Here is an 18,688-nt window from a genome sequence, read left to right on the forward strand (position 1 = left end):
GCTCAGTTGTGTTTTCATTGTTAGAGAAAAGCTTCATCCCATATACAATTAAAAAAAACCAGGACCAAACAGGGTGAAATGCTGTTGAGGTCCCAGGCTGAACATCCTGATGGAGGTTGTTCCACTCTGGTTGGGCCCTTTTGGCACATCCTGAAGACCCAGCTGGACTTGGGGCAGTTCCAGCCTCAAGACACATCACACGCTTCACACCTTGCCCTTTCCACCACCTTTGCCCTGAGAATCTTTAACACCAAGATTAATTCTGCAATGCCTTCAACACTTGCAGCTGTCCCCAAAATGCCACCATGACCATGTCCTGTTAGTTGGATGTCAGGTTTTTTTTTACTCCTGTGTGACTGAGATGAGAAAAAACCCCACAAAACTGCTGTTGAGTGTTAAATTCTCTGCTCACCTAAGTATCAGTACCCTGCTTTGACTTAATGTCCACCACCACCACGAGAGCTCATGCACTGCTCTTGGGGCCCAGAAATTGTGGGGTTGGAAAATGCTTTAAAAGGCTCTGTGTGGTTTATGTTGGTTTTTAAAAGTCCCTTGTGGTTTATCTTGTCACCTCTTGTCCCCTCCTTCCCAGGGAGGGATGTGCTGTGATTAAAGCTTTTCCTCCCTTCTGCAAGCTGGAAATATTGGGTCCTGAAAGTCTGCACTGTCCACTTGAAACGGCCCATGAGTGTCCACTGGAGACAAAACTGAGCTGAAAGGACCTTCAAGATCACCTGGTTCCAACCCCCACCATGGGCAGGGACACCTTCCACCATCCCAGGTTGCTCCCAAGACCTGTCCAACCTGGCCTTGAACATTTCCAGGGATGGGGCAGCCACAGCTTCTCTGGGCAACCTCTGCCAGGGCCTCTCCACCCTCACAGGGAAGAATTTCTTCCCAATATCCAATCCAAATCTATCCTCCTTCAGCTCAAAGCCATTTTCCCTTGTCCTGTCACTACATGACCTTGGAAAAATTCCCTCTCTAGACTTCTTATATGTCTTTTAGGTACTGGAAGGTACCAAAGTGTGGAATTACAACAGGATGACAGCATTGGGGGTGCCTGATGGGATCTTTGAGCTTGAGAGGAACTGTTGTTCTTCTCATTACTTTGGTGGGCCTTGCCAACTTCACCCCACATTGGGAAATGTGGAAAAGAGGCAAAAGGAGGGACCACAGAACCATGGGATATCCCAGAAAGGGACCTGCAAGGATCACTGAAACCAAACTCATCAAAACTGGGCTTGCTGGCTTGGGAAGGCCCTGCCACCACAATTTTGGTGACAAACATCCTGACAGCAGAGCTGGGAGCAGGGGATCCCCTTCCAACCCCTGGCATCCAGCCCTTGGATGCCAGGAGTGACAGAGTCTTCCGGGCTGAAAGGAGTCAGAGGACTGGCAGCAAAAGGAAGAGAGCTGGTGTGACCAGGAAACCCCTGGGAAGGCTGGAAAGTCAGCCCAGCCTCTTGGCCACCTCATGCCAACTTGAGAGCCAAGCAAGAGCCCAGCAGGGTTTGGCACCCTCCTGGCAGCAGTCTGCAGGGTGGCAGATGCTGGCACAGAGGTCCAGGGCAGAAAACAGGGAGTGCTTTGCTGCACGTTCCTCCCTTCCTCACCCACATTTTTGTGTGGTCAATGTTCACAAAAAAACCTCTTAAACCTTTTTGACAGAGCCACAAAGCTTGTTGCACGAATTCCCACCAGTCTATAAACAAGAAAAGAGAAGCAGAAATATCCAGGACCTCCCTCCCATCTCCCTGAGGCTTGTTCATGATGAATTGTTCTCGTGGATGTGCCTGGAGCAAAGTGCCAGAAGCAGGTGACCCACAGCAAATCCAAAGGGAATTCATTTGGGATCTCGGTGATGTTTCTCCAAACCAGGCTGTGTTCTGTCCTCTCCTGAGTCCCACAACAACCATGGGGTCCCTCTCCACCAGGACACACTGAAGGTGGGGCAGCCAACGCATCCTGATGCCAGCACAGACTCCAGGAATTCTGCCTATGGATTTGTACCCGAGAAATCCACAATCCTGAGCCCTCTGCCACACACCAATCCAGGTTGCAAAGTGAACAGAAAACGTTTGCTGTGCTGCTTTAATTCTCCCCTGCAATTAAAATGCAAAGCCTGGACCATTTGGCTGTGGGTGTGCAGGATGTGGTGGGAATTGAGGGAGAGCAGGAGGTTCCACATGACATTTCCTCAGTGGGACGATCGGAGCCTCATCTGCTGCTGGGCTACATCAACAGCTCCAGTCCCAAACATTGCCCATGTGGGCTGCAAACCCCTGCCCAGGAAGGCTCTGAAAATTATGGCATGCAGTAGGGAAGAGCCTGACTTATTGCTGCATAAAAGATTATCCTTGAACTGCCGCTACCCATGAAATTTTTAAGGTTTTCTCACAACAGAGGGAAAAAAATATTTTCTCTTTTTTTTTTTTTCTTTTTCGTTTAAAGTCGTACTAATGCTCAGCTCTGAGTGAGCCCAGCCTTGCCTTAACACATTTTTTTACCTCCTCCATTATTTCTTTTCTGTTTTCCTTCCCCCATCATGGGCACATAAAAGACAAAATCTGTGGAATTTGGAAAACGGGCAAACACAGGCTGCTGCCAAAACCTTGGTTTGCACAAGTCAGGCTCATTCTGCTGCCTAAAGCTATTTTGGAAATGTAGGGCCAATCAAACACAAAAAAAGATTAAAAAAAAAAAAAAAAAAAAAACCAAAAAAAAACCCCCAAACCAAACAAAATAAAAAAATAAAAAAAAACCAAACAAACAAACAAAAAAACAAACAAAAAAAAAAAAAAAAAAAAAACAAACCCCAAAAAAACAAAAAAAAAACCAAAAAAAACCCCAACCTATTTTTAAACATCCTAAACTTTATATATTCCGCATTTTTCCCCTTAAAAATACATTTAAAAGCTCTAAGTAAAAGGTATTTAGATCAAAGTGATGCCACAAATACAACAGTTAAACCTAATTAGTCCCTATGGACTTGTTTTTAAAGGAACCCATGATCCAGCTTGGTCAGATGATGGACTGAGGAGGCAGGGATGCAGGAACTGTCCTGCATATGGAAATTTAGCTCCCAGCCTGTCTCCTGTGGGTCAGTGACTGGGTTTTCACAAAAAGGATGGAGGATAAAACAAGGGGGAAAAAAAGGAATCCTTTACTCACTAGTTCACGGTGCCGTATCCCTTGGCTTTAGTAAATCCCACAGAAATGGCCACCACCAAGGCAGGGAGCCCTATGGAAATGAAACAGGAGGAAATTGGTCATTTAATCACATGTGCAGCCCTTCTCCCTCTCAATATTCCCCATTTGTCCCCCCAGTTACTCCAGCACCTGTGGCAGAGACTGGGCTCAGGACCCTCAGAACTAAAAGTAAGCACTTTAATTACCTCTGTTATTTAAATAAATACCATGAGCTGAAATCAGCTCCCACCCTGCTGCGGTCTCAGCAGTTGTGAGAGCTCTTCCAGTAGATTCAGATGCATCAAATTGATTTATTTTATTCTTAGGTACTTCATGGTGTCAATTTGGAATATTCAGCCACAACCCAACTCCAAGAACCCAAAGATTAAGAGCTTTGTTTGCACTCAGTGTAGGATGAGCAACCCAGGTTCAAATCTGCCCCAAATGAGACAGAAAACTAAAACTGAGTTTCCCTATCCCATACAGGTCCCCTAAGATCTGTGATGGAGCAGGTTCCGAACAACAATGAGAAAGAGTTTCAAGTCTCTGCCAGGATCTATGAAGGTTCAAATTCCAGCTCTCCCCTTTCCCTAAAGGAATGTCTGAAGATCAACTCACAACATCAGGTTCTTCAGCTCTGGAGGTCTCCATGTGGCTTTTTATAGCCCTCCTCCTTGTGGCAGGAGAAATTAAGCTGTCTCAACACTGAAGATGGGAAAATCCCATTAAGAATGAGCAGGATCAGTGGCCAGCTGGGATTAGTGCCCCTTGACAAGACTCTAATTCGTGAGCTACAGAGGTCACGGCAGGTGACTGCAGGAGATCCAAGGAATGTGCAGGCACAGCTTCCAAACAACATTCCCTTGGGAAGGGGGACCCTCAGCAACACAAATCATCCCAAGGCTGATGAACAGTGATGCTCTGCAGCAGCTGGGAGCCATAGGACCAAGCTGGCTGGAATTTGAGGGTTATCCTGCAGGGAAGTGCTTCTCTTCCCATGTGAGATTTCCAAGCACAGGTCACATTTCATCAGTCCAAACCCAACAGGCAGTGAGTTTAAAAAGCATCTCTTTTAATATTATTTTCCATTTTCCTTTCCTTCCCCCCATTTTTCCCATTTCCCCCATTTTTCTTCCTCTTTTTCTCATTTTTCCCCTCACTGACTCTTGCTCCTGTCCCTGAGCCTCCTTTCACATCCCATCTGGATAAACCCTGGCTGCTGCATTCCCCCACAGTGCCATTAATAAATACGGCATCCCACAGGAGGAAACCACACAGGGAAAGGACATTTTCAGGAATACAGCTTGGTGCAAGAGACACTGGGAAAGGAGAAATTTGGCAAAGACTCTGCCAAAAATAGCAACTTGTTCTTCTCAAAGTGCTTGTCTCCGACGTGGTAATTATGCAGAAATCCAGAGTGGGGCTGTGAACTTGGCAGCTTCAGGGACTGGCTCATTCCAAGGCTGGGTAAAAGCCTCAGTTTGGGCTGGGAATGGGTCTGGACAAGGGAGTAGCTACTACAGGTGGCAGCTATGTCATGCTAGTTGAAGAGCCAAAGAGCATCATGATGAGAGGTGCAGCTCTGGGAGAGCTATCAGCAGTCCAAGCAAAGTTAAATGGGATTAGATTGAAAAAATCCCCACAAAAAATAAAATTTTAATCCAATCCAATTTTTTATTATTATCAAGACATTTATTCCTAACTGCCTGTTCCATACACCTGGTGTGGTACAGGCAGTAGCAGCAAGGCTTTGGGGACTTTCTGCACAAAGGGAATTTACACTCACAAGTCCAAGTAAACCCATTCAAAACCTCTTTCAAAGAGTTTTGTACTTCCAGGTCACAGGAGAATCAGGCCATGTGTTAATCATGTTCCACTAGAGAAAATGTTTGCTAATAATTCCCAAGAGCCATTCTTGTTATAAACAGCTGAAGACACACTCAGAGGCTGAGCTATGGCAGCATTAAAAATCCAGCTGTGGAAACTATAACAGGGTCATAAAAATACTGACAAAAATATATTTCTTCTTTACTGGGGATAAGTATGATGACTGAGTTGTTCCCAGGGAACAATTTATCTCTATATTAAATCAGAGAAAATCCTGAATTGGAAGGATCCACAAGGACCATCAAGTCCATCTCCTGACCCTGCACAGGATCACCCAAAGAGTCACATCATGAACGTGAGAGCACTGTCCAAGCATGGACAAGGATCATTAAAAATAATAATAACTATTACTAATAATAATTTAAGAATTGAATTGCAAAGCTGCACATCCAAGAGGAGACCAAAGAAATGAAAAATAATCCTCCCCGCTGCTGAAATTCTCTGCAGCTTCAATGAGCTACAGCTGAGAGCAGCTGAGAACTTGGCAAAGACGTCTTGAACAACGGCTTAGAGAAATGCAAATAGGCAAAGATGGGAAAGGGGGGAGAATCAGCCCATGACAAAGTGAATTGTGCTAATTACTTCAGATTATGCTCTTTAAAACATATTTTCGGCTTCTCTCCTCTTACAAGTGCCATTAATCCCAGCTCTACAGCTAAAGTCTAGCAGGATGCTAAATATCCAAAATTCCCTTGCCGCCTTAATAGGCAAGAGTGTTCTTCATTTCTTGTCCTAACCTACTCCAAATGGTTATTATGCATAATTTATCAGCAGTGCATCCTAGCTCAGAGCTGACTACATTTTACTAGCAGTGCAAATTATGCTTCTACACATGTAGGGGGATTTTATTTTTATTTTTTAATCTGTACAGACTACAAATGTGAATGCTGCTCATCCAAAATTCCCTTGGCTAACACGCCCATCTGTCCCAGCTTTTACAAATCAGGGGGAAAAGAAAATCCCTTTTTATTACCTAGGAAAGCTATTAGTCTGTTACATTTGATATCCCTGATGTTGCTGGAGTCACCAAGGAGGTATAAACATATGCATGAGCACACCCAGGCTCCTGCAGCCTGTGCTCTGCAGGTATTGCGGTTCTGCTCCCGCTAACACGCAAACCCTGGGTTTTAATAACACAATTTATTCTCTATTGTAAGCAAAAGCTTAAGAGGAAAAACTTAAAGAGATGAAGGTGCTGCAACGAGGACAGCTCTTGATGTGCCAGAATAAATCACATCAGGGTGCTTGGTAAGCACCAGAAATCTCTTGCCTGGGGTGAATTGTGAGACTTCAGTAGTAAAACGAGACATTAATAGAGCTCAGCCACACTCCTTTTCTTTCCTTTGCCTCCTTGCTTCTCAGCAACTTTTCTTTTTCCACTGCTCCCTTCAAACACACCCTTGTTATTACTTTGAAAGCCCAGGTTTATGGGTTTGTATTTGTTTTTCTACTACAGAATGCATCATTTAAGGCTAATAAATTAAACATACAGCAGAGGCAGAGGGAGAAAAATTAGTTACAAGCATCTGCAGCAGTCTTGCAGTTTATTTGTCTCTGAAAGGCGCTGCTGCCATGGAGACGGGATTTCAGAGTTTGCTTCACTCCAGGTCGCCCTGCAGAATCTTGGAACCATAAAATTATTAAGGTGGAAAAGACCTTGAGGATCATCGAGCCCAGCCAGGTCCCCCACTAAACCATGGCCCTGTATGTCACTTCTTCAGGGGTCTTTGAGTGCTTCCAGGGATGGTGATTCCACCACTTCACTGGGCAGCCTGTTCCAATGCTTGGCCATCCGTTCAGCGATGAATTTTTCCCTAACATCCCATCTAATATCCCATTTTCCCTAATATCCCATCTCCCCTGCTGTAACTGGAGCTGTTTCCTATTGTTCTATTACTTTTACCTCGGAGCAGAGCCTGGCCGCCTCTGGATGCACCCTCCTGTCAGGGAGCTGTGGAGATTGAGAAGGTCCCTTCTGATCCTCCTTTTCTCCAGGCTGAGCCTCTGCAGCTCCCTCAACCACTCCTGGTGCTCCAGACCCTTCCTCAGCTCCACTGCCATCTCTGCACATTTTCCAGCACCTCAATGTCTTTATTGCAGAGAGGAATCCAAAACTGACCCCATAATTCGAGGTGTGGCCTCAGCAGTGCCCAGCACAGAGGGACAATGCCTGCCCTGGTCCTGCTGACCACAGTGCTGCTGGTCCAGGCCAGGATTTCCTTGGCTGGTCTCATGTACCAACAAAACACATCCAACACAGAGGGAGACAGAGAGAGAAAAGTAGAAAGCAAGAAACAGACCCAAACCCCACGAGAAACCACCCCCGCAGCACCCTCTGAAACCTGAATGAGACTCCTGTATTTTTGGGTGCACTGGGAAGGAGGTTCAGCTTTATGGCTCTCTGTTTTTAACCACTTCAGCCTTTCCTGAAACCCCTTGAAGGGCTCCAAGCCTGCTAAGGAGCAGCAGCCCCTCCTGGGATCCTCACCCCATCCGAGACACAAGAAGCGCTTGCGGATGATGCGGTTCCGTAACCGGCCCGTCACGGCCATGTAGGACTGCCAGGCCTCGGTCAGCACCCAGCAGAAAGAGGAGAGGAAGAAGAAGTGCAAGAAAGCTGCCACCAGCGTGCAGATCACCTGCAGAGAGGAGGAGAAGAGATGTGAGAGGAGTGGCAGGAGGAGAGAGCAGCAGGGAGCAGAGAGAAAAGCGCGGGGAGACGCTTCCAAACCGGGCTCTGGAAGGAAAAGTCATGGAGATGAGGACATGGAAAATACAGTTTAAGAGGGGGAAGGCTCCTCCACAAGCTTTGACCTAGCAAAGACCAAAGCTTTACATTTAAGTATTATGTGGAAATCAGCCGTTCTTAAACACGAGCTTTAGGATAACGCCATGGTTAACAGTCTAGAAGAATTGTAGAATTATAGAATTGAGTGGGTAGGGACCTTAAATATCATTTAATTAAAAGCCTCCCCCTCAAAAAACAGGCAGGGACACTTTCCACTAGAAGTCTGAGCACACATCCCATCCTGGTGCTCTCTTGGCTTCAGTGGGATAAACTTAATTTCCAAAACATCCAAACTATTGCCATACTGCTTTCAAGGCGGAGTGGGGGTGGAGTAGTTAATAAGCAGTGCACTAATCTCAGCTCAAAAGGTTTGCAAAGCACCACGTCCCTGGCAGCCCAGGCATGGAAACGAAATCCGAGGAAGGCAATTTGGATGGTGCCCCTGCCAGAAAAAAACAGGGCTGAGTGAAAGAGTTAAGCTGTGAGAGCTGAGTGAAACCATGGCTGCCAGGGGCTGGGAAAGGACTGCAAACATGAGGGCACAGTTGTCCAAGAGCACATAACTACCAGCAGACGGGGGGGGGGGGAGGGAAGGAAAAAAAAATAAGAAACCCCCCTAGATTAGAAAGAATTTCATAATGGTGAGCTCTGCTACTTGGTGGGGAAATCTCACAAGGGAAATGCAGACAGCTTAAGCCATTTAAAATTAAACTGGGGAAAGAACCGGCAAATGCATTATGAAGAACAATCCCGGAGTGCCAGGGAGATGGACTGGAAAGCTGACAAGCTCGTCTTTGTTTTAACTCAGCAAGGCCAAATCTTTCACTGGTGCAAATTGGTGCCGCTCTGTTTCACTCAGCCAGTTCTCCCCCCATCTGTGAGCTGAAAACTGTGCATCAATGTACTCAAGAAGAAAGTGATGGGAAGAAATTCCAGTGGCTCCCAAGGAAAAGGGAGAGCAAATAGATTTTAAAAGTGACTCTGAATGAAAAAAAAAAAAAAAAAAATTGTTTCAGGCATTTGGGGGAGGTTTATAATCAAGAATTTCTTTGCTTGGAGTTACATGGGGAAACACGACTTGGCTTTACGGTCAATGAACCTTTCTCTTTTTTCTCTTTTTTCAACCACCAGCATCTTTCAAGCCAGAGCTCTCATGCACAGAGTGGCTTTTATCATGATTTTATTGGATTGCTCTCGATTCCTCCACCGGCACCACCCGACGTTATCAGAGGCTGGGAATAAAAGCAAGACCATGTGTTCTCAGAGATAGGGACTGTCTTTTTTGTTCCAGATTTGCATTTGACACCAAATCCCTCCATGTTCTGCTTAGAAGTGGATTTGGGATATCAGTTCACTACAAATAACATGTCTCAATATGATGATGTCCAGTAATTTTCACATTTTACAAGAATCCTAAAAAAATGTGGTTTGTATTTATCAGCTCACAAACCTATATGAAACAGCTACAAACAGAGGATGCTTTCTGGAATGGATTTTAATAGATTGTTATTTTAGAACCCTTTCTCTTTTTGACTGTTATCAGGTACAACACTATTCACACTGTGTTTTTGATTTTGTTTCAAACCAACACAGTTCCTTCTTGTAATGGGGAGAGAGAAGTTTTGCTTTACAATTTTACACCACAGAGATACATTTGTTTTGTTGGGTTTTTTTTTTTTTTTTTTTTTTTTTTTCTCAAATGAGTAGCTTTGATAGAAAGGGAAGAGTGGAGGGGAAGACAAGAGAAATATGCACATCTCAGCTGGACTAGGATGAACTCATCGCCTCAAATGAACTTGGCCAACTGATAGGCAGGCAAATATTTGCTTCTGCAACCTCTGCTGCAGGTTTTCCCTTGCTTGTGGGGAAAACCCAACATCCCCATGAAGGGCTAAGCACAGGGATATGATGTCCCAAGACCCAGCAATACTTGTCAGCCTGTCAAGGCCATTAGCCCTTGTTTTCCTTTGAGAGGAGAAATCTGTTCCCTTCCAGCACAAGCCTCGGAGACACGGCCACTTCCTGCAGCATCCCTTCCCTTTGTATCCCCGCATTGCTGACTGTAATTTTTTTTTTAGCCTTTTCCCAGGCCTTTCATCTTCAAAAAGCTTAGCAAATCCAGGTGTGGAATCTCGCCTTTGAGGTTACACGGATGGAGATCCAGGGAGAATTTGACATTTCCAGGGAAGCCTATACCGCAGAAATCTCCCGGAGAAGCCGCAATTATAAATCCATCACCAACATTTTAAGGCGCCCTATTATCGATAATTGAATGTGAATAAAACCTTAATTTACACTCCTCCATCTCTCCTCTGTATAGTTTTCTTTCTCTGTTGCCTGCCAGAGACTGTTTACTAGATGGCTGAGAGGAAATCCAAGAATAACCTTTCTATTTCTGGGGTTTCATGCATATGGATGTGCAAAGAGCTAATCTGCCTCCTGCCATCGCTGCCGGGAGCTTTGAATCCCCACCAACAGCTCTGACAGTGAACTCCCAGAGTCATGGGACACCATCAGGGAGAACCTGGGTTCATAACTGTGCTCTGCAGGAGGTGGGAGAAGAGGAACACACGCAGCTCCTGTCCTGAGGTGAAGAAGAACCACCAAAGAGGAGGTCCAGCCGTGCTTTGGCCTGATGAGCATCCCTCAGTATTTCATTCCACGGAAAGAAGCTCCCAGCACACATTTGGTGCGGCAGAAAACACAACCAAGGAAAGCAGGAGCTTGGGTCACCCTCTCTCCACTTCTTGCCAACCATGGTGGCACTAGAAGACAACTCTGCTTTGGGAAGGGAGTTTCTGAAGGGCACTTTTGTAGCAGGAGCAGAGTTGGTGGCATGTTTCCACAATTCTCTACACACACAGGGCTTCAGCAGCTGGAAAGCTTTTGCTAAAACAACCTAACCCTGACCCAAAGGGCCTTCCACAGAAATGAGTCCCTGATTCACTAAATCCTTCAGCTTCTCTGCAGGAATCACAAAACCATAGAATGGGTCGAGTTTTGGGAGGGACCTTAAAGACCATCTCATTCCAACCCCCTGCCATGGGCAGGAAGATGCTCTCCTTGCTCAAAGCTCCATCCAACTTTGCCTTGAACATTTGCAGTGTTGGGGCACCCACAATTTCTCTGGGCAACCTGTTCCAGTGCCTCACCACCCTCACAGGGAAGATTTTATTCCTGATATGCTTCCAACAGTGACACCATGTCCATGTTGCCAAAGCAGGGCTCAAAAAACCCACATGCCCACTGCTTCCTGTTAAGCAATAACTAATTTTTGACTTCTGACTGTGATTTTGGAAGCAGAAACAGTGGAGGAGGTGCCTTGCCTCACGTTTTTCGGCTCAACAGAGTTATGATGGTCGGAGCATTTGGGAAGATGGGAAAATACTATGGTGAGTGATTTGTCATGCCAGACATCAACAGGGAACCTGAAAGTGCTTGAGATGGAAAAAAGTCATGGAGGCAACACACGCCTCTCCAGCTGCGTCTGTGGGAAGAGAGCAACCAGTGCTCATGGCTTGGAAAATCACGCTGGGTCTTGCTTGGACTGCTGGAGCCACTCTGGGATCTGCTCCGAGTCCCTCGTGGCTCACGGTGCATCTGGCGATGCTTCCCATCCCCAAAAAAGGTTGGACAGTTTTGTGCCTGTGCTCATTAACATCTGCCAAGTACTTTCAGCTCAGAGTATTAAAAACTGCTGGAGAAATAAATGTAAAGCTGAGACGTTGTTTGTTTGGGTTTTTTTTTTTAAAGCCTTTTCTCAATCTGTCTTTGTAATTTTTTTGAAAATAAAATGGTTAAAGCCTTGCAAATCACCACGCTTCCTCACCGTGCCATGTGCCAGCTACTCTAGGCAGATATTCAAAAATATCACATTGGTTTTAATCAAAGCCCTGAGGATGCTGACAAATTATCAAAGAGAGAGCAAGAGAGAAAATTGAAATCTGCCATTTAGCCGTGTCTTTGACATGTCGCTAATTAACAGATGGAGGAAAAATGAAGAAGCGCTGCCTGAATGGATCATTTTAGTGCTAAATCAGGGGGAAAGCAAACAAATAAACAAAGCCCCGGCACATCCCTTACCTTATTCCGGGTCTGGGTCTGTCCGATCAGGATGAGAGCATTGGAGGAGATGATGGAGAGGCAGAAGTTGATGAGGATGACGGAGCGCTCCGAGCGGATGTACCTGCAGTGAGAGAAGAGGGGAGGGAGACCCACCCTGTCACAGCCTGCCCCGGGTGACCTCTGCAAAGCAGCAATCCAGGCCAGGCTCTACAGAATTGGCAATTTCCTGCAGATTTTTTATGTGCTGGACAGACAAGAACAAGGCGGGAAGGGAGGGTGAGAAGATGCCTCCATCATCCCCAATCAAAGCTGGAGTTTAGGAGCCAACAAACAAGGGGCCAGCCTAGTCAGAGCCCCTCCTAAAACAGTAGAGTGCTGTAAATCTTCTTCAGCTCAGCCTACTTGAAACGGGGGCTTGAAAAGGAGCTTGAGAGAAAACAAACAGGCAACACACGGAAAAGATTCCCAACCAAGAGCCACAGGCATGCTGGCAATGGAAGCAGATTACAAACACATGCACCTTGATGACAAAGTGTGTGTGATTCAGCATTCCCCCTCCTTCAGCCTAACAGCCCCTCCTGGGGTGAGAAGCTTTGAGAAGCAATTTTTTTTTCCTCTCTTTTTTATTTAATTTTTTTTTTTTTTTTTTTTTTTTTTTTTTTTTTTGTACCACTTCTCCAAACTAGGCCAAATATGTAACTGCAGCTGTGGGTTTGGGACATCAGGGACAGCAGTCAGGGAGCTGTTGCCTTCAGCACCTTGCAGGAGCCAGCTATTTGTCATTTCTGATTTGTTGCACAGCACCAGGCTCGCTGCCGAGGTAAGCGCACCACGATTAATTCAAACCACTGGCTGCAGAGGGAAATTTCTTTGAAGGCACTTTTTAGATGTACCCAATAAAAAGGAAAAGGGAGCTGCAGAGGTCCAAGTCCTCAAGGATTGACTCAAGATCTGACCACACCAACACTCACACATGTGAATTATCTCAGAGATGCTGCAAGTGTCCTGCCTGAATGGCAGATGAGTGATGAGGAGATGCTTGATTCTTATATAAATTAGAAACAGATGTATTAATCAACCAGCTCATCCCTGGAGGCTAATGCAGGATTATTCCTATATTCCAGCACATCAACTATTTATGTTAGGAATTTAATTTCATTAATTAATTTTTGCAAGAGTGAGTTGGTCGTGCCTTGGCTGCAGAGTTTTGAGTTTCTGATGAGGAGGGCAGGACAGGTTTACTGCACGTGTGTGTTCTGACACGGGTAAATCTGTGCCTTAGACCTAAAGAAGGCTGTAAAAGTTTTATTTTTTAACTTCCTCTTGAATTGTAACTTCAGACAAAAATGAATGGGGAGGATATGCTTTCCTGGATAAAAGAAAAAAAAAAAAAAAAAAAAAAAAGAAAAGGTAGCAGGAACTCCTGCTTAATCTGTTGGAAATCTGGTTTATAACAAGTTCTCCTTGAAACTCTCCCAGCCACAGAACAGATTGCAAAATGAAATGTAGGATCCCAGTTCAGAACGAAACTGGGCTGACAGGCTGAAAAATGAGCTTCTGGTTCCTTTCACAGCCAAGCTGAGCCCAAATTTCCTGATTTCACTGGGCTCCAAACAATGCTGGGCATCACCCAGACCCTGCTCCATTTGTGGCTGGAGGATACCGAGACCTCAGCCTATTCATGTTTTGATTGTGTGAAGTAAAACCTCAAATCTCCAGTCAGCAGCTTCTGCAGGGTAGAAAGGGAGATTTGGGCTCTGTCCTGGTGGGAAGGAGATGTAATAAATCTGTGTAGCAACACTGTGATCCCACTGCTATTAGCATGAGCTTCTAAGGTCTCACTGGTCAGAAAAAGGTAAGAAATGAGTTGATCATAAATCTGTATTTATGTAAGGGGAGATAATTCAGGTCTCCTAAGGCTTTTTCCCCCTCAAGCACCCTTAAACCAACTCTCCTTTTTCCCTGCTTCCCTTCATACCCTGAGAATTTATCATGTTCTCCAGATCCCTGAACCTCCAAAGAATGAGATGTGGGTTGGCAATGAACAGAATCAGAATAATTTAAGTTGGTGAAAAAAAACCCCTCTCAAGTTCCCAGTCCAATTCTATGCCCCAAAAAAAAGGATTGATTTCAAAGTCAGATCAGGTTTCTCAGGGGTCTCGTCTGATTGAGATTTGAAAATCACCAGGAACAGAAACGCTTCCATCTCTCTTGGCTGACTTATTACAGCACTAAACTGCTTAACTTAACTGCTCTTGTGGTGAAGGATTATTTTGCTTTATATCCAGCTGGGTCTTTTCCTGCTGCAGCTGGTGCCTCTAGACCTTTCCCTGCCTACCTCTGCAAGTTGTTTGGCTTCTCCATGACTGCTCTTTAACAGCCTCCTCTTCCCCAAGTTTGTTCCCTTTGCCTCCTTTGACCTTCTCCAGCTGCCTCAGCATCCACTGGACCTGCTGCAATGTGCTGGTGTCTCTGGAGTTGGGGAGATCCAATACTGGGCACCTTTTAGAGGTGTGGCTTCAGGAGTGTCAAACATAGTCCAGGTCATTAAAAAAGACATTAAACAATGCTGGCCACTCTACCAACCCTGGCCAGAGGTGACCAGCTCATGATTAGGCTTCAAACCTTTGACCACCACCCTCAAATCCTGCAGGAATTCCATCCAGATATAAAGCCACCAATCCAGTGCATAATTCCATGATCTGGATGCAAAAATGCACTAGGAGACTTGTGTTAATGGCCTTGGTAATGTCAAAATCCACACAAGCTGCTTCTCCTCACTGTCCATGTAAGCTGTCATCCCATCCCAAAAAGAAAACAGGGCAGCCAGGCACAACCTGTCCTCCTTAAATCCTCACTGTTTATTCCCAATCACTTCCTTGTCCATCATTTTGCCTGGAAATAACCTTTAGAGCCAGTTGCTCTTTAATCATCCCAGGGGCCGTGTAGGTTGACCAGTCAGTTGTTCTCTGGATCCTCCTCCTTTGCCCTTTTCAAAGCTGTGTGTAACATTTGCCTTCTTCCAGCCTTCAGGAAGTTCCCCAGGTGACAGAGAGTGGCTTCACAGTCACACCAAACATCTCCCTCAATGCATCCCATGGATCTGTAAACATCCAGGTAACTTGAACAGTCCTTGTCACACTTTTCCTCGGCACTGGGGGAGCATTTTCTTCCCCAGGTTCTGCCTCTGTGGAGCAATTTGGGAGCCTGGGAGCCAACCTTGCCAGGAGGACATGGCAAAAAGGCACTGAGTACCTTCACCTTTTCAACCTCCTTATCCCTTAGGCTGCTTGTCCCAATCAACACCAGGCCAACACTTTCCTGGGCAATCCTTTGGTGCTGATGTACCTCCAGAACCCATTCCTGATGCCTTTCACATCCCTGACCAGTTTCAAACGCAGCTGAGCTCTGACCATTCTAATTCAATCCTGCATTCCTGGGCAATTCTTCCAGAGTCCTCCTTGGTAGCCTGACCCGGATTCCAAACATTTCCTTGTTAAGCTTCTGCTCAGTCAGAATGCTAAGAAGACCTCCTGCCATGCTTGTTTTTTCCCTTCCATTTCCTCTCCTCCAGCACAGGATGCTCCACAGAAAGAAATCACCATTCCTCTCCAGACCCTCTGGCCAAAGAAGTCAGGAATTTGTATCAGAGGGGAAAAAAAAAAACAGAGAACTTGATGGGTTTTGCCCAAAAACACATCTGCAGCAAAGACAGAGTTACTCCAGGGTGCTGCCTTGCTACTCCTCTACTCATGGATTCTGTCTACTTATCAAAATATATCAAAATAGTATCAAAATACTCAGCCACGAAACTGGGGAAAATTCACTGCTAATTTAGGGAGTTTCTGCTCCAGCCTGTGTCCTACAATCACAGAATATCCTGAGCTGGAAGGGACCCACAAGGATCATCCAGTCCAACTCCTGGCCCTGCACAGGACACCTCAAGAATCCCACCCTGGGCCTGAGAGTGTTGTCCAAACACTCCTCAAGCTCTGGCATATTTGGTGCTGTGACCATTCCCAGAGGAGCCTGTTCCAGTGCTAAACCACTCTCTGAATGAAGAAACATCTCCTGGTACCAAACCTAACCCCCCCGACACAGCTCCAGCCATTCCTCAGGTCCTGTCACTGGTCACCAGCGAGGATCCCCACAGGCTGTGGGAAGCCCTGCACCAGCTGAGACAGATGGAAAAGGTGGGAAAAGCCCACAGTCTGTTTTTCTGCCCCCATTAGACTCCTCTCCACAAACACTGAGTCACTGCTGCTTTCTCACCGTGTGTGCACACATCCCTCTCCACACAGCCACTTACTCATCCCCTGCCACCTCCCACCAGGGCCAGGAGTGCCTCAGCATCCCCGTCACAGGCAGAGAGCTCCTGGGTTTAAAGTAAGTGTTAACAGCCCCTCGAGAGCTCACTGACAGCCACTCAATCCATCCTCCGGAGTGAGAAAAGCTGGGACTGTTCTCTTGCAGTGATGCAGCACGCACCCAGCTGCTGCCAGGGTCAGAGCTCTGTCGTGCCCCACATGCTGATGGGCTGGTGCCTGAGCTGCTCGATAGCAGGGATCGATCCCGTGCTGTGGAAAGGTCACCGACTCCAGAGGCTACTGAGCAGCAATGAGCTCAGGGATGGAAAACGCATCGGGGCACTCCTGAAATGCCAGTGTGTGGAGGAGCTGCTCAAAAAAGAGGTGTCATTTCACCTCTTCTGACCCCTGAGTGGTTGGGGGTTTTTTCCCTCCAGTTTTTCATTTCCACATTTTCAAGTTTTTCAATTTTTTTTCTTGCAATTCCCCCTTTTTTTTCCCCATGGGTTGTGGAGCACGTGGCCCACACACAGATTGTGCCTCCAGCTGTGACCCAGGACAGGCAGTGCTGGGATGGAACAAGGTCACTCCACTTCTGTGGCCCACTGTTTCACTGACCCCTCTGTCGAGCCTGCTAATAAGACCAAAGATGCACCATCTGCAGCAGGGATTTTTGCAGCCATCTGTCTGCTGGGAACTGGAGTGAGGCCACCAACAGGCCACCAACAGCCGTCGAACAGAAAACAACTTCCAGTTTCCAGCGGGGCCGTGCCAAGTTGGCCGCGTCTGAAGTGATCACTTGCCTCAAAAAGCTCGTGCCATTCATGCCAGTGGCTGAGTAGGTGCCACCAAGGAGCAGCCTTTATCTGGGGCTTTTGAATGGGGAGTGGAGGGTAAATTCATTTCCTCCCTGATATGCAGCCCCAAACTGGGATCGTCTCCTTGTTACTCTGCCCTCTTTTCTTCACTGTGTTCCTCTCCCTCTTTCTCACCCTCCCTTCCTTTCTGCTTCCCATATATGCAAACAAATCCTAGCTGGGCAAAATTCTGGGAAAGCTTCCAGATTGTCAGCCTCAGTGAGCTTATTCATCAGAAGTGCTTCATACTCAGGCTGGGTCTATGGATGCATGCTCCAGATGCCTTTGTCCGAAGTTCTGAATGGGAAATTTTTCAGCCAAAGCTCCCCAAAACAGCTGAGCCCTGGTGAGTGCTCTCCACACAAGATCAGGCAGCCAGGACACGAGGAGTTTCTCTCCAGCATGGTGGAAAAGAACTGCTTTGATGCTGCTCCTGTGTTTTGGAGACAATGCTGATTCCATTTCTAAGCACTCCTCCAGCTGCTTTCTATTACAACATTTAATTTAGGGCAAAACAAAGTGGGAGCCAGGAGATAATGTTGAATACAAAGTTCCTGAGACCATTGATAGGAAAGCACATTCACGTCCAGCAGCTATGCCTAAAATAAAAAGGACACACAGAGCGCTCAGGGCTCAGCCATGGGAATGCTGTGAAGTTTGGGAAACATGAAAACATGATCTACAGAGAAGAAATGCAACAAACTCAGCGCACCAGAGAGAAATTCTAGAGATCATTCGATCATGCTTTACAAATATTTACACAGAGAGACTCAGGATAATCAAGATATAGCCCTTTAATCAAGATATAGCTGGTCTCAGGATCACTTGGAAATGCATGTCCATCCTTGGCTAGCTCAGAAATATCCATTCAAGCCTCGCATAAACGTGTCCTCCCATTCCTGCTGATCGTTTTGGGCATAGGCATAAGGCAAAGAGTGGAATGAGAAATTAAACAGAACATATTCGAAACAGGTCAGGCAATTTACTGTCCTCAATAACAGTAAATATTGGAGGGGTATGGGGGGAGCACAGTCCTGGAAAAAAATACACCGTGTTATTCCAAATGGCTCTGGCATGCTCCAAACTGATTCAGCCTCATGTCTGAGCCTGGGTTTGAGATCCTGATCCTGTTTCTGATAGGAAAGAGAGGGTGAGGCTCGAACACTTGCTCTTTAATCTTCTATCCTAACTTTCCACTTGATCCTGACACCAGTGACCCCAGTAAGTCACCTACCGGCGCTGCTCAGTGCCGCCCAGCCTGAGGAAAAGCAGGAGAGGACAAGGACTTGAGCACATCCAATGATACCCCAGGCACGGAAAAACCTGAGTTCTAGATAAACGTTATCATGATCAGTCTTCAGCTGCCAAAATTAACCAGCCACTATGCACTGTCACAGTATCAACAAAAAAAAAGATGCATTTTTGCTCAGTTTTTACTCTCTTGTTTCTTTCCTCTATCAAAGCGCAGAAAAAAAAGTTATCTCAATTCAATCTCCAAATGGAATTTACCCTTTCCTTCCTACTGAGAAGCACTGCGCAAAGTAAGAGCCTCACGCTGATCCCTTCTCCCAAAAGGATCACCAACAATGCCC

General features: G+C 46.1%; 1 protein-coding gene and 1 long non-coding RNA gene across 2 annotated transcripts in view; both read right to left on the reverse strand.

Moving 5' to 3' along the window:
- LOC310910070 overlaps positions 1 to 18,688 on the reverse strand; it is a 603,801-nt gene that overhangs the window by 328,836 nt on the left and 256,277 nt on the right. The gene's annotated exons all lie outside the window — the stretch shown is intronic.
- Positions 1 to 18,688, reverse strand: part of ADGRB1 (adhesion G protein-coupled receptor B1) — a 204,776-nt gene that overhangs the window by 46,751 nt on the left and 139,337 nt on the right. The window contains exons 19-21 of the mRNA XM_083864984.1: positions 11,951 to 12,053; positions 7,568 to 7,718; positions 3,175 to 3,244 (exon numbers count right to left, since the gene is read on the reverse strand). Of these exons, the coding sequence (XP_083721110.1) occupies positions 3,175 to 3,244; positions 7,568 to 7,718; positions 11,951 to 12,053 (324 nt within the window). The remainder of the gene's footprint in view (positions 1 to 3,174; positions 3,245 to 7,567; positions 7,719 to 11,950; positions 12,054 to 18,688) is intronic.

The sequence above is a fragment of the Zosterops lateralis genome, assembly GCF_965231275.1.
Source record: "Zosterops lateralis genome assembly, chromosome: 1".
NCBI classification, from domain to species: domain Eukaryota; kingdom Metazoa; phylum Chordata; class Aves; order Passeriformes; family Zosteropidae; genus Zosterops; species Zosterops lateralis.